The following is a 12,821-nucleotide window of genomic DNA, read 5'->3' on the forward strand; positions in this document are numbered from 1 at the left end:
AGAGCAAATGGAATGACACTAAACACCTGGAAACCATGTGTTTGATGTATTTGATACCATCTATTCCGCTCCAGTCATTACCAAAAGCCAGTTCTCCCCAATTCAGGTACCACCAACTTCCTGTGATGGACATTGAATTTGAGATTTGACTCCAAAATTCATTGAGTTGTGGTCAGAGATGAACACAGTATCTCATGACTGTCCAGTCCCCCCTTCATTTGGCTGGCTTTACATGGCCCTATTGAAAAGCATTGTAATAAGATCCAGAGACATGAACATTCTAAGGAAAATGGGTGAAGATGAGAATGTTAAACCTGGACCACGTGCTACTGGATTCTTCCAATCATCAATCACTTCCATATTCAATGCATCGATCTAAACATTACAAAATAAAAAAATGACATGAAAGCTACCCTTTAGCCCAGGAGTTGGACCCTGAGAAAAACTACAATTATTTTTGCAGATAAATGACACCTAAATGACATTATTACCATTTGATCTACAACACAATCCATTCTAACCAAGCAGATACCTGAAGTTAAGCAGAGGTGCTAAGAGACTTTATGCTTCTTAATCTCTAGATAATGGTCAAGTGTGCAGGAGACCTGCATATTTGGTCCACCATTACATGCATCGGTACAGCAAGTCACAAGCTCTCAGTCAACCACAAGCTCAACTAGCGTACAGGTCGATCTCTTATTGGCTTGCAGTATCACTCTGGCTTCTGTTTACAGTAAGTTGGGTCAAATGAACGGATGCCTGCATCTCTATCTCAGAACTCAGACTAATACGCAAAGACTTGGAGGGAGGGCACAGACGAAACTAGAAGACTGAACATGAAATGATCTAGGGCTGAAACTGAAGGAAATATCCCAGCTTTATTCATAATGTTTTTTATACAACGGGTGGGTCTAATCCTGAATGCTGGGTGGTTAAAACCGCATTCTAGCCAGTGTCAATTCCACAAGTTACCACCAGCTAAATCTATGAAGTTAAAATGCATATTTACTCTGTTCCTTCTGACTGCACAATCCACTGTCTTATCAGTCCAGCCAGACAATTTATAAACTTGATCTCCACTATAGAAAAACATTTAGACATTCTCACATTTATTTTAGACTAACATTTCGTTTTCAACAGCAGAGATTTGTTTAAACCTTGCTGTCTGTCTCTCTGAAATTTGCAACCTTGTTTCAATATTCAAAATCGATCTTCAGCTGTCCCATAGTAATGAACGTGTCGGGAGTTGGGCCGAAAGCACATATTTCTTTGCCAGGCAATATCACGCCTCATTAGCTCATTGTTATGGATGTATCCAAATAAATGTCACTAGAAAACATCTTAAACAAATGCAAATGCAGCTACTTTGCTGTTATTGCGGCTAGATAGCAAGAAAGGGATTAGAACATTGGAACATTTAGAATGAACCACATAGATACAGAACAAAAAGACTGAACGACTGGGTCGCGTCTCTGGCTACCGAACCGATAGAACGAATGACCAGTCGGCTTGGGTAGCAACCTTAGAATTATGTCGGGACTATATCTAGTTGAAGGATGAAATAGTGTGAATGAATTAATCAAAATAATGTGTTTAATGAAAATACGTCAATCATCATGAATATGTTGGTAACCAGTTGTATACAAGTGATAATGTCTCCGAAGCCGGTGTTTGGAGGACATATTGACTTGTCTCAGGCCTAACGACACCTGTGCCAATATATCCTACAAACACCAACTTCTCAGGCATTATAACTTAAATAAGTAAACAAGAAACCTTCTCCACCCACATAGCTTATCACAGCACAATGACTAGGGACTACCAGTCATTTACCACACAATATCCCAAAATCGAACACAAAAAGGACAATCTCATATCTTCATTCCCTACTCAGTGATGCTCAGCTCAACTTTTTTGCAGAGTTGGGTTGGATTTCTTCTTGCAGAGTTGGGTTTCTGTGTTGCATCCCAAATGGCACCCTGTTCCCTACATAGTGTACCACTTTTGACCAGGGCCCATAGGGAAAGTATTCAGACCCCTTGACTTTTTCCACATTTTGTTATGTTACAGCCTTATTCTAAAGAGCATAAATAAATAAATAAAAATCCTCATTAATCTACACACAATACCAGATAATGACAAAGCAAAAATAGTTTTACAATTTTTATTTACCCCTTCTCCCCAATTTTGTGATATCCAATTGATAGTTACAGTCTTGTCTCATCGCTGCAACTCCCGTTCGGACTCTGGAGAGGCGAAGGTCAAGAGCTGTGCGTCCTCCGAAACACAACCCAACCAACCTGCACTGCTTCTTGACACAATGTCCACATAACCCGGAAGCCAGCCACACCAACGTGTCAGAGGAAACTACATACACCTAGCGACCGTGTCAGCTTGCACTGTGCCCGGCCCACCACAGAAGTCGCTAGTGCGTGATGGGACAAGGACATCCCTGCCGGCCAAACCCTCCCCTAACCCGGACAATGCTGGGCCAATTGTGCACCGCCCGATGAGTCTCTGGTCGCGGCTGGCTGCGACAGAGCCTGGACTCCAACCCAGAATCTCTAGTGGCACAGCTAGCACTGGGATGCAGAGCCTTAGACCACTGAGCCAATTGGGAGGCCCCAATTTTAAAATATGAAACAAAAATACCAGGTGCATCTTGTTTCCATTGATCATCCTTGAGATGTTTCGCACAACTTGATTGTGCATGTCAGAGCAAAAAACAAGCCATGAGGTTGAAGGAATTGTCCGTAGAGCTCAGAGACATTATTTTGTCGAGGCACAGATCTGGGGAAAGGTACCAGAACATTTCTGCAGCTTTGAAGGTCCCCAAGAATACAGTGGCCTCCATCGTTCTTAAATGGAAGTAGTTTGGAATCCCCAAGACTCTTCCTAGAGCTGGCTGCCTGGCCAAACTGAGTAATCGGGGGAGATGGGCGATGGTCACTCTAACAGAGCTCCAGAGTTCCTCTGTGGAGATGGGAGAACCTTCCAGAAGGACAACCATATCTGCAGCATTCCATCAATCAGTCCTTTGTGGTAGAGTGGCCAGACGGAAGCCACTCCACAGTAAAAGGTACATGACAGCCCACTTGGAGTTTGCCGAAAGGCAACTAAAGGACTCTCAGACCATGAGAAACAAGATTCTATGATCTCATGAAACCAAGATTCAACTCTATGGCCTGAATGCCAAGTGTCACGTCTGGAGGAAACCTGGCACCATCCCTATGGTGAAGCATGGTGGTGACAGCATCATGCTGTTTTTTTAGCGGCAGGGACTGAGAGACTAGCCAGGATCGAGGGAAAGATGAACGGAGCAAAGTACAGAGAGATCCTTGATGAAAACCTGCTCCAGAGGGCTCAGGACCTCAGACTGGGGTGAAAGTTCACCTTCCAACAGGACAATAACCCTAAGCACACAGCCAAGACAACACAGGAGTGGCTTCAGGACAAGTCTCAGAATGTCCTTGAGTGGCCCAGCCAGAGCCCGAACTTGAACCTGATCTAACATCTCTGGAGAGACCTGAAAATAGCTCCCCATCCAACCTGACAGAGCTTGAGAGGATCTGCAGAGAAGAATGGGAGAAACTCCCCAAATACATGTGCCAAGCTTAGCATCATCGTAGCATCATACCCAAGAAGACTCGAGGCTGTAATCGCTGATAAAGGTGTTTCAACAAAGTACTGAGTAAAGGGTCTGAATACTTATGTAAACGTGATATTTCATGTATTTTTTATTAAATTACTAAACATGTGTAAAAACCTGTTTTTGCTTTGTCATTATGGGGTACTGTGTGTAGATTTATTAGGAGGATAAAACGATGTAATCAACTTTAGAATAAGGCTGTAACATAACATGTGGAAAACGTCAAGGGGTCTGAATACTTTCCGAATGCACTGTATGTAGGGAATAGGGTGCCACTTGGGACATAGTCCTAGTCTCTACAAGCTTGTCGACAAATGGAAAAAGAGGACTACACAGAGAGGGCAAGACAAGGAGGTGACATCAACATGCACAACCCGGCAGCCACCTGGGGGAGTGACACATGCCACGCCTGAGGAGGCACTACACAGTCCACGCCCACTCACCAACCGCAAGTTCCTGGCAATGTCACGCTCCCTCGGCTACCACAGCAAGATCATCACAAGAGAAGAGGCGAAGGAAAAGGGGGCAAAGGTTAGGGCAAGACAGGAATTAGAAAAGGAAAAACAGGGGTCAAACAAGTGCAAAGGCAGAGAAATAGAGAGAGTGAGAGAGAGAGAAAGAGTGAGAGCGAGCAACAGAAAAAGACATGAAAATTATGAAATATCGTAATTGCTGGACTATTAAGCGCACCTGAATATAAACCGCACCCACTGAATTATTAAAAAAGATGTATTTTGTAGATAAATAAGCCGCACATGTCTATAAGCCGCAGGTGCCTACCGGTACGTTGAAACAAATTAACTTGGTCACTATCTTCCTCCTCCTGTGCACTGAAACCACTGAAGTCATCTCCTTCGGTGTCGGAGTTGAATAGCCTCAGAATTGCTTCATCCGATGTTGGATCGTTTTCATTGTCGCTCTCGTCACTTTCATCCGGAGGCAAATACCCCGCTGAGCTCATGCTGCCCCTTCAACACGCAGCAGTCCAGCCTTTCGAAACCCGTTGATGATAGTGGATTTTTTGACAATGCTCCACGCTGTCAGGACCCACTGGCAGACTTGACCATAAGTTGCTCTTCGCATGTTTTAATGAAGGATTTCTCCCCACTTGTCATCCAAGCCTCCCCCTGAACAAGGAGCGCCACCTTAAATGCACGATTTACACTGATGTCGAGTGGCTGCAAATACTTTGGGCCATCTGCTTTTCTTCCCTCTGAAAGCTTTTGTTGTCTTTTTGCACTGAGTCAGTTCCTCACACTGCTGTTTCCAACGTCTTATCATCGACTCATTAAGGCCAAGCTCCCGTGCAGCAGCTCTATTTCCTTTTCCAACAGCCAGATCGATCGCCTTCAACTTGAAAGCTGCATCATATGCATTTCTCCGTGTCTTTGCCATGATGAGGGTGACAAAATTACTACCGTAATCAGAATGATGGGAAGTTTGAGCGCGCTCGATTTACTGTGACGGTGCTCAGTTTTTTGGCGGCATGAATCTTGTGAAAGCGGGAAAAATTCATAAATTAGCCGCGTCATTGTATAAACCGCAAGGTTCAAAGCGTGGGAATAAAGTAGCGGCTTATAGTCCGGAAATTACGGTAAGTGTTAAATTAATGCTATGAGATATTATTTCCAAAAACACCTTGAAATCAGTACTATGTATAGGCTAAATCAAATTGTGAGGAATTCTTAAACATGTAGTGAATTGTCCGTGGACCACATACTGTATCTCTGCAGGTTTTAACACGAGGTGATAAAGGTGGTAAAAACAAAACCTACCAGCCTAGGTTGTGTATTACATGTGACGTCAAGTAGGGGAAAGATTACAAAATATATAATGCATAATCATGATTCTTTATAAACTCAGCAAAAAAATAACTAAGGCAGGTCCTAACCAGACATCACGGTCAACAACGTCGCCAAATGGGCACAAACCCACCGTCGCTGGACCAGACAGGACTGGCAAAAAGTGCTCTTCACTGACGAGTCGCGGTTTTGTCTCACCAGGGGTGATGGTGGAATTCGCGTTTATCAGCGAAGGAATGAGTGTTACACTGAGGCCTGTATTCTGGAGCGGGTTCGATTTGGAGGTGGAGGGTCCGTCATGGTCTGGGGCGGTGTGTCACAGCATCATCGGACTGAGCTTGTTGTCATTTTGCAGGCAATCTCAACGCTGTGAGTTACAGGGAAGACATCCTCCTCCCTCATCCCCCTTCCTGCAGGCTCATCCTGACATGACCCTCCACCATGACAATGCCACCAGCCATACTGCTCGTTCTATGTGTGATTTCCTGCAAGACAGGAATGTCAGTGTTCTGCCATGGTCAACGAAGAGCATGGATCTCAATCCCATTGAGCATGTCTGGGACCTGTAGGATCGGAGGGTGAGGGCTAGGGCCATTCCCTCAGAAATGTCCGGGAACTTGCAGGTGCCTTGGTGGAAGAGTGGGGTAACATCACACAGCAAGTATTGGCAAATCTGGTGCAGTCCATGAGTAGGAGATGCACTGCAGTACTTAATGCAACTGGTGGCCACACCAGATACTGACTGTTACTTTTTTTGACCTCCCCTTTGTTCAGGGACACGTTATTCCATTTCTGTTAGTCACATGTCTGTGGAACTTGTTCAGTTTGTCTCAGTTTTTGAATCTTGTTATGTTCATACAAATATTTACACATGTTAAATTTGCTGAAAATAAAACGCAGTTGACAGTGAGAGAAGGTTTCTTTTTTTGCTGAGTATACAGCATCATGACAGATAAAAAAAAGATAGTATAATGGACGGAAAAGTGGGATGGGGAAAAGGGACAGAAGGAAAGGAGAGTTTGGGAATGAAGGTTGGATAGGTTGTAGCAGAAGCAGAGGTCCTTCTCCTTCCAGTCAGAGTACAAAGGTCATAGGGACTCACCAGTGTCTCTACAGAGAGCACCTCCAGCAGGGAGATGAGGTTGTGCCCATCTCTGAGGTCCTCGTACAGATCAGTGATATGCCGCTGGGCCTGATGAGGGGAGAGATCAAGAGAGACAGTTTGAGACTATTCACAGAGATGCACAATGGGTTCATTATGAATCAATGCGCTTGAAGTTAAGGTATTTTCTCTGTATTCAATACACTGATCAGCTATGAGGAATGAATCATGTACTGTAAATACTCATGATCCAACAAGACCAGTGCTCAGAAAAGCTCTGTTTGTGAAGGAACAACACTGTTCCTGAGAATTGAATCTGGGATTATGGGCCAATTTTCAGTAAACCACATTCGCAATCACCACTTTGACAGACTGGAGTGGCCATAGTATTTATAACAAAATAAACCTCTAGTAATGGTATAGTATCTCTGTCAGTATATCTTGATTGTAATCATACTCCACTACTCACACACGGCAAAATGATCACACAAAAAAAATCAAAAAAATCTAATCAAATTGTATTTCTCACATGCGCCAAATACAACAGCATTACAATGAAATGCTTACTTACAAGCCCTTAATCAACAATGCTTTAAGAAGTTAAGAAAAATAAATGTTAAGTAAAATATTTTTTTTTTGTTATTACAAATAATTAAACAGCAGCAGTAAAATAACAATAGCGAGGCTATATACAAGCAAGAGGTACCGGTACAGAGTCAATGTGCTAAGGCAACGGTTAGTCAAGGTAATTAAGGTAATATGTACATGTAGGTAGAGTAAAAGTGACTATGCATAGATAATAAACAGAGAGTAGCAACAGTGTAAAAGAAAAGTCTAGGTAGTATTTGGATTAGCTGTTCAGATGTCTTATGGCCTGGGGGTAGAAGCTGTTAAGAAGCCTTTTAGACTTGGCATTCCGGTACCGCTTGCTGTGTGGTAGTAGAGAGAACAGTGGCAGCGTAGCCTAGTGGTTAGAGCGTTGGACTAGTAACCGAAAGGTTGCAAGATCTGACACAGGTACAAATCTGTAATTCTGCCCCTGAACAAGGCAGTTAACCCACTAGGCCGTCATTGAAAATAAGAATTTGTTCTTAACTGACTTGGCTAGTAAAATAAAAGAGAGAACAGTCTATAACTAGGGTGGCTGGAGTCTTGGACAATTTTTATGGCATTCCTTTGACACCACCTGGTATCAAGGTATTGGGTGGCAGGAAGCTTGGCCCCAGTGATGTACTGGGCCGTACGCACTACTCTCTGCAGTGCCTTGCGGTCGGAGGCAGAGCAGTTGCCATACCAGGCAGTGATGCAACCATGCCCTCGAAAGTGCAGCTGTAGAACCGTTTGAGGATCTGAGGACCCATGCCGAATATTTTCAGTTTTCTGAGGGGGAATAGGTTTTGTCGTGCCCTCTTCATGACTGTCTTAGTGTGTTTGGACCATGATAGTTTGTTGGTGATGTGGACACCAAGGAACTTGAAGCTCTCACCCTACTCAGTCCTCCTTATCCTGTAGTCCACAATCATCTCCTTTGTCTTAACTACGTTGAAGTGGTTGCTGTCCTGGCACCACACGGCCAGGTCTCTGACCTCCTCCCTATAGGCTGTCTCATCGTTGACGGTGATCATCATTGTGTCATCGGCAAACTTGATGATGGTGTTGGAGTGGCCATGCAGTCATGAGTGAATGGGGAGTACAGGAGGGGACTGAGCACGCACCCCTGAGGGGCCCCTGTGTTTAGGATCAGTGTGGCGGATGTGTTGCTACCAACCCTTACCACCTGGGGGCGGCCCGTCAGGAAGTCCAGGATCCAGTTGCAGAGGGAGGTGTTTAGTCCCAGGGTCCTTAGCTTAGTGAGCTTTGAGGGCACTATGGTGTTGAACACTGAGCTGTATTCAATGAATAGCGTTCTCACATAGGTGTTCCTTTTGTTCAGGTGGGGGAAAGGGCAGTGTTGATTGCAATAGAGATTGCATCATCTGTGGATCTGTTGGTGCAGTATGCAAATTGGAGTGGGTCTAGGGTTTCTGGGTTAATGATGTGAGCCATGACCAGCTTTTCAAAGGACTTCATGGCTACAGACGTGAGTGCTACAGGTCAGTAATGATTTAGGCAGGTTACCTTAATGTTCTTGGGCACAGGGACTATGGTGGTCTGCTTGAAACATGTTGGTAATACAGACACCGTCAGGGACAGGTTGAAAATATCAGTGAAGATGCACGTCCTGGTAATCCGTCTGGCCCTGCGGCCTTGAGAATGTTGACCTGTTTAAAGGTCTTACTCACATTGGCTACGGCGAGTGTGATCACCCAGTTGTCCGAAACAGCTGATGCGCTCATGCATGTTTCAGTGTTACTTGCCTCGAAGCAAGCATAGAAGTAATTTAGCTCGTCTGGTAGGCTCTTGTCACTGGGCAGCCAGTGGTTGTGCTTCACTTTGTAGCCTGTAATAGTTTGCAAGCCCTGCCACATCTGACGCGCATCGGAGCTGATGTAGTACGATTGATTCAATCTTAGTCCTGTGTTAACACTTTGCCTGTTTGATGGTTCATCGGAGGGGATAGTGGGATTTCTTATAAGCTTCCTGGTTAGAGTCCTGCTCCTTGAAAGCGGCAGCTCTGCCCTTTAGCTCAGTGCGGATGTTGCTTGTAATCCATGGTTTCTGGTTGGAGTATGTACATACAGTCACTGTGGGGATGACGTCATCGATGCACTTATTGATGAAGCCAGTGACTGATGTGGTGTACTCCTCAATGCCATTGGAAGAATCCCGGAACATATTCCGGTCTGTGCTTGCAAAACAGTCCTGTAGCTCAGCATCTGCTTCATCTGCCCACTCTCTTATTGACCGAGTTACTGGTGCTTCCTGCTTTAGTTTTTGATTGTAAGCAGGAAACAGGGAGGATAGAATTATGGTCAGATTTGCCAAATGGAGGCCGAAGGAGAGCTTTGTACACTTCTCAGTGTGTGGAGTAAATGTGGTCTTGAGGTTTGTTTGTTTTTTACCTCTGGTTGCACTTTTAACATACTGGTAGAAATGAGGTAAAACGGATTTAAGTTTCCCTGCATTAAAGTTCCCGGCCACTTGGAGCGCCGCCTCTGGATGAGCGTTTTCCTGTTTGCTTATGGCCGTATACAGCTCATTGAGTGCGGTCTTAGTGCCAGCATCAGTTTGTGGTTGTAAATAGACAGCTACGAAGGATATAGATACACTCTCTTGGTAAATAGTGTGGTATACAGCTTATCATGAGATACTCTACCTTAGGCGAGCAAAACCTCGAGACTTCCTTAGATTTCGTGCACCAGCTGTTTTTTGTTTGTTGCAAATATAGATAGTGTGTGCTAAGCTGGCATCAAGGCAAAGGTTGGCTATTTGAAGAATCTCAAATATAAAATATATTTTGATTTGCTTAACAATTGTTTGGCTACTATATGATTCCATATGTGTTATTTTATAGTTTTGATGTCTTCACTATTATTCTACAATGTAGAAAACAGTAAAATGAAGAAAAACCCTTGAATAAGTAGGAGTTCCAAAACATTTGACCGGGAGTGTATAGCTCAAACTCTTTTGGGGAGGGTGGGGATAGCAGGCGTAATTGTTCATCCATACTGTAAGAGGCCCTAGAGGCCCTTGCTAGGGGCCTCAGCATTTACTGAGAGTGACAGAAACATCTCTCTGCAAGCAGTGATTACTTATCTATGACACAAGTCATGTGAATGTGCATAGAGGCACTGCAGAAAGTCCAGATGACTGGGAACTCTCCCCCAGTGATGAACTGGTCTGTCCACCCAAGCCCAGCTCAGTTAATGCCTACCATTGTGTCATCATAATACCTTAGCAAATGTATGTTTTACCAGGGGCATTGGTAGACACAATGTAAGTAACCTAACGGCCCTCTCTGCCTCTGCTGATCTTACAGTTATTGTATGCAGCAATCATGTGTCTATGAATCCAGATTTATGCTGTTAGCACTGAGGCGGTGTGCCCTAGTAGGAAGTTGACTGTGTGCAGCTCACCCTGCACTAACATGAGAATATCTCATTTTGCTAAGGCTCCCAGCAAGCAATGAAAACAACCAAACAGCCAGGAATAGTCCTCTAAATAGCCACGTTAACATGTCGCTTAAGAAACAAGGTTAATGAAATGTATAACTTGCTAATAACAGATTACATTCATATTCTGACTATCTCTGAAACTCACTTAGACAATACCTTTGATGGTACAGTTGTTGCAATACAGGGTTATGTCATTTATACAGAAAATACAGAAATGCCAGTGGTGGAGGTGTTGCTGTTAATATTCAGAACACTTGTGTTCTGCTTGATAATGTATGTGATATCAACAGAGAGGTATATTTTCTGGGTGATTTAAATATTAACTGGCTTTCATCAAGCTGCCCACTCAAGAAAAAGCTTCAAACTGTAACCAGTGCCTGCAACCTGGTTCAGGTAATCAGTCAACCTACCAGGGTAGTTACAAAACAGTACAGGAATTGAATCAACATGTATTGATCAGATCTTTACAATTGACGCAGAAATGTGCTTGAAAGCATATATCCAGATCCATTGGATATAGTGATCACAATAAAGTATATCTAGGAAAACCAAAGTTCCAAAGGCTGGGCCTAATAGAGTGTATAAGAGGTCATACAATACGTTTTGTATCGATTCCTATGTTGTTGATATAAATAATTTTTGTTGGTCCGTGGTGTGTAATGAGGAGCAAACAGATGTTGTACTTGAAACATTTATGAAATTAATTATCACAGTTACGAATAAGCATGCACCCATTAAGAAAATGACTGTAAAAACTTACATCTCTGTGGCTTGATGAGGAATTGAAAAATGGTGTGGTTGAGAGGGATGAGGCAAAAGGAATGTCAATGGTGAAGGCTTGGTGAATGGCGCCGAAGGAGATGGCTGCTGTTTTACGATCCCGTAAACAATCCCAGAAACCCTAGACCCACTCCAATTTGCATATTGCTCCAACAGTTCCACAGACGATGCCATCTCTATTGCACTTCACACTGCCCTTTCACACCTAGACAAAAGGAACACCTATGTGAGAATGCTATTCCTTGACTACACTTCGGAGTTTAAAAACATAGTGCCCTCAAAGCTCATCACTAAGCTAAGGACCCTGGGACTACACACCTCCCTCTTCAACTGGATCTTGGACTTCCTGACGGACCGCCCCCAGGTGGTAAGGGTAGGTAACAACACATCTGCCACGCTGATCCTCAACACGGGGGTCCCTCAGGGTGCGTGCTCAGTCCCCTCCTGTACTCCCTGTTCACTCATGACTGCATGGCCAGGCACGACTTCAACACCATCATCGAGTTTGCAGATGACACAACAGTGGTAGGCCTGATCACCAACAATGATAAGACAGCCTATAGGGAGGAGGTCAGAGGGCCTCCTCTGTGGGGGCACAGGACAACAACCTTTCCCTCAACGTTATCAAGACAAACGAGATGATGGTGGACTACAGGAAAGGAGGGCTGAGCACGCCCCCATTCTCATCGATGGGGCTGTAGTGGAGCAGGTTAAGAGCTTCAAGTTTCTCCATGTCCACATCACCTACAAACTATCATGGGCCAAAGAAGAAGAGGGTACATCAAAGCCCATTCCCGCTCAGGAGACTGAAAAGATTTGGCATGGGTCCTCAGATTCTCAAAAGGTTCTACAGCTGCACCATCAAGAGCATATTGACTGGTTGCATCACTGCCTGGTATGGCAACTGCTCGGCCTCCGACTGCAAGGCACTGCAGAGGGTAGTGCGTACGGCTCAGTACATTACTGGGGCCAAGGTTCCTGTCATCCAGGACCGTGTCAGAGTAAGAACCTAAAAATTATTGAAGACCCCCCAGCCACGCTAGTCATGGACTGTCCACTCTACAACTGCACGACAAGTGGTATCGGAGCACCAAGTCTAGGTCCAAAAGGCTTCTTAACAGCTTCTACCCCCAAGCCATAAGACTTCTGAACAGCTAATTAAATGGCTACCCAGACCCCTCTTTTACTCTGCTACTACTCTCTGTTCATTGTCTATGCATAGTCACTCCCTACCATGTACATGATACCTCAATTACCTTGACTAAACGGTGCCCCCGCACCTTGACTCTGTACTGGTACCCCCTGTATTTAGCCTCGCCATTGTTATTTTACTGCTGCTGTGAATCATTTGTTACTTTCTACTTTTTACAAAAAACATATTTATTTTTTAACTTCTTAAAGTATTGTTGGTTAAATGCTTGTAAGTAAGCATT

The 12,821-nt window shown here is 44.2% G+C and overlaps 1 protein-coding gene and 1 long non-coding RNA gene across 2 annotated transcripts in view; both read right to left on the minus strand.

Moving 5' to 3' along the window:
- The window catches only part of LOC149970311 (uncharacterized), a 431,327-nt gene that overhangs the window by 320,034 nt on the left and 98,472 nt on the right, over positions 1-12,821 (minus strand). The window lies entirely within an intron of this gene.
- LOC110487689 (plectin-like) overlaps positions 1-12,821 on the minus strand; it is an 80,710-nt gene that overhangs the window by 45,075 nt on the left and 22,814 nt on the right. The window contains 1 exon segment of the mRNA XM_090228331.1: positions 6,554-6,643. Within this exon segment, the coding sequence (XP_090084457.1) occupies positions 6,554-6,643 (90 nt within the window).

This window comes from Oncorhynchus mykiss, chromosome 30, assembly GCF_057628025.1.
Source record: "Oncorhynchus mykiss isolate SJ-2025 chromosome 30, ASM5762802v1, whole genome shotgun sequence".
NCBI lineage: Eukaryota > Metazoa > Chordata > Actinopteri > Salmoniformes > Salmonidae > Oncorhynchus > Oncorhynchus mykiss.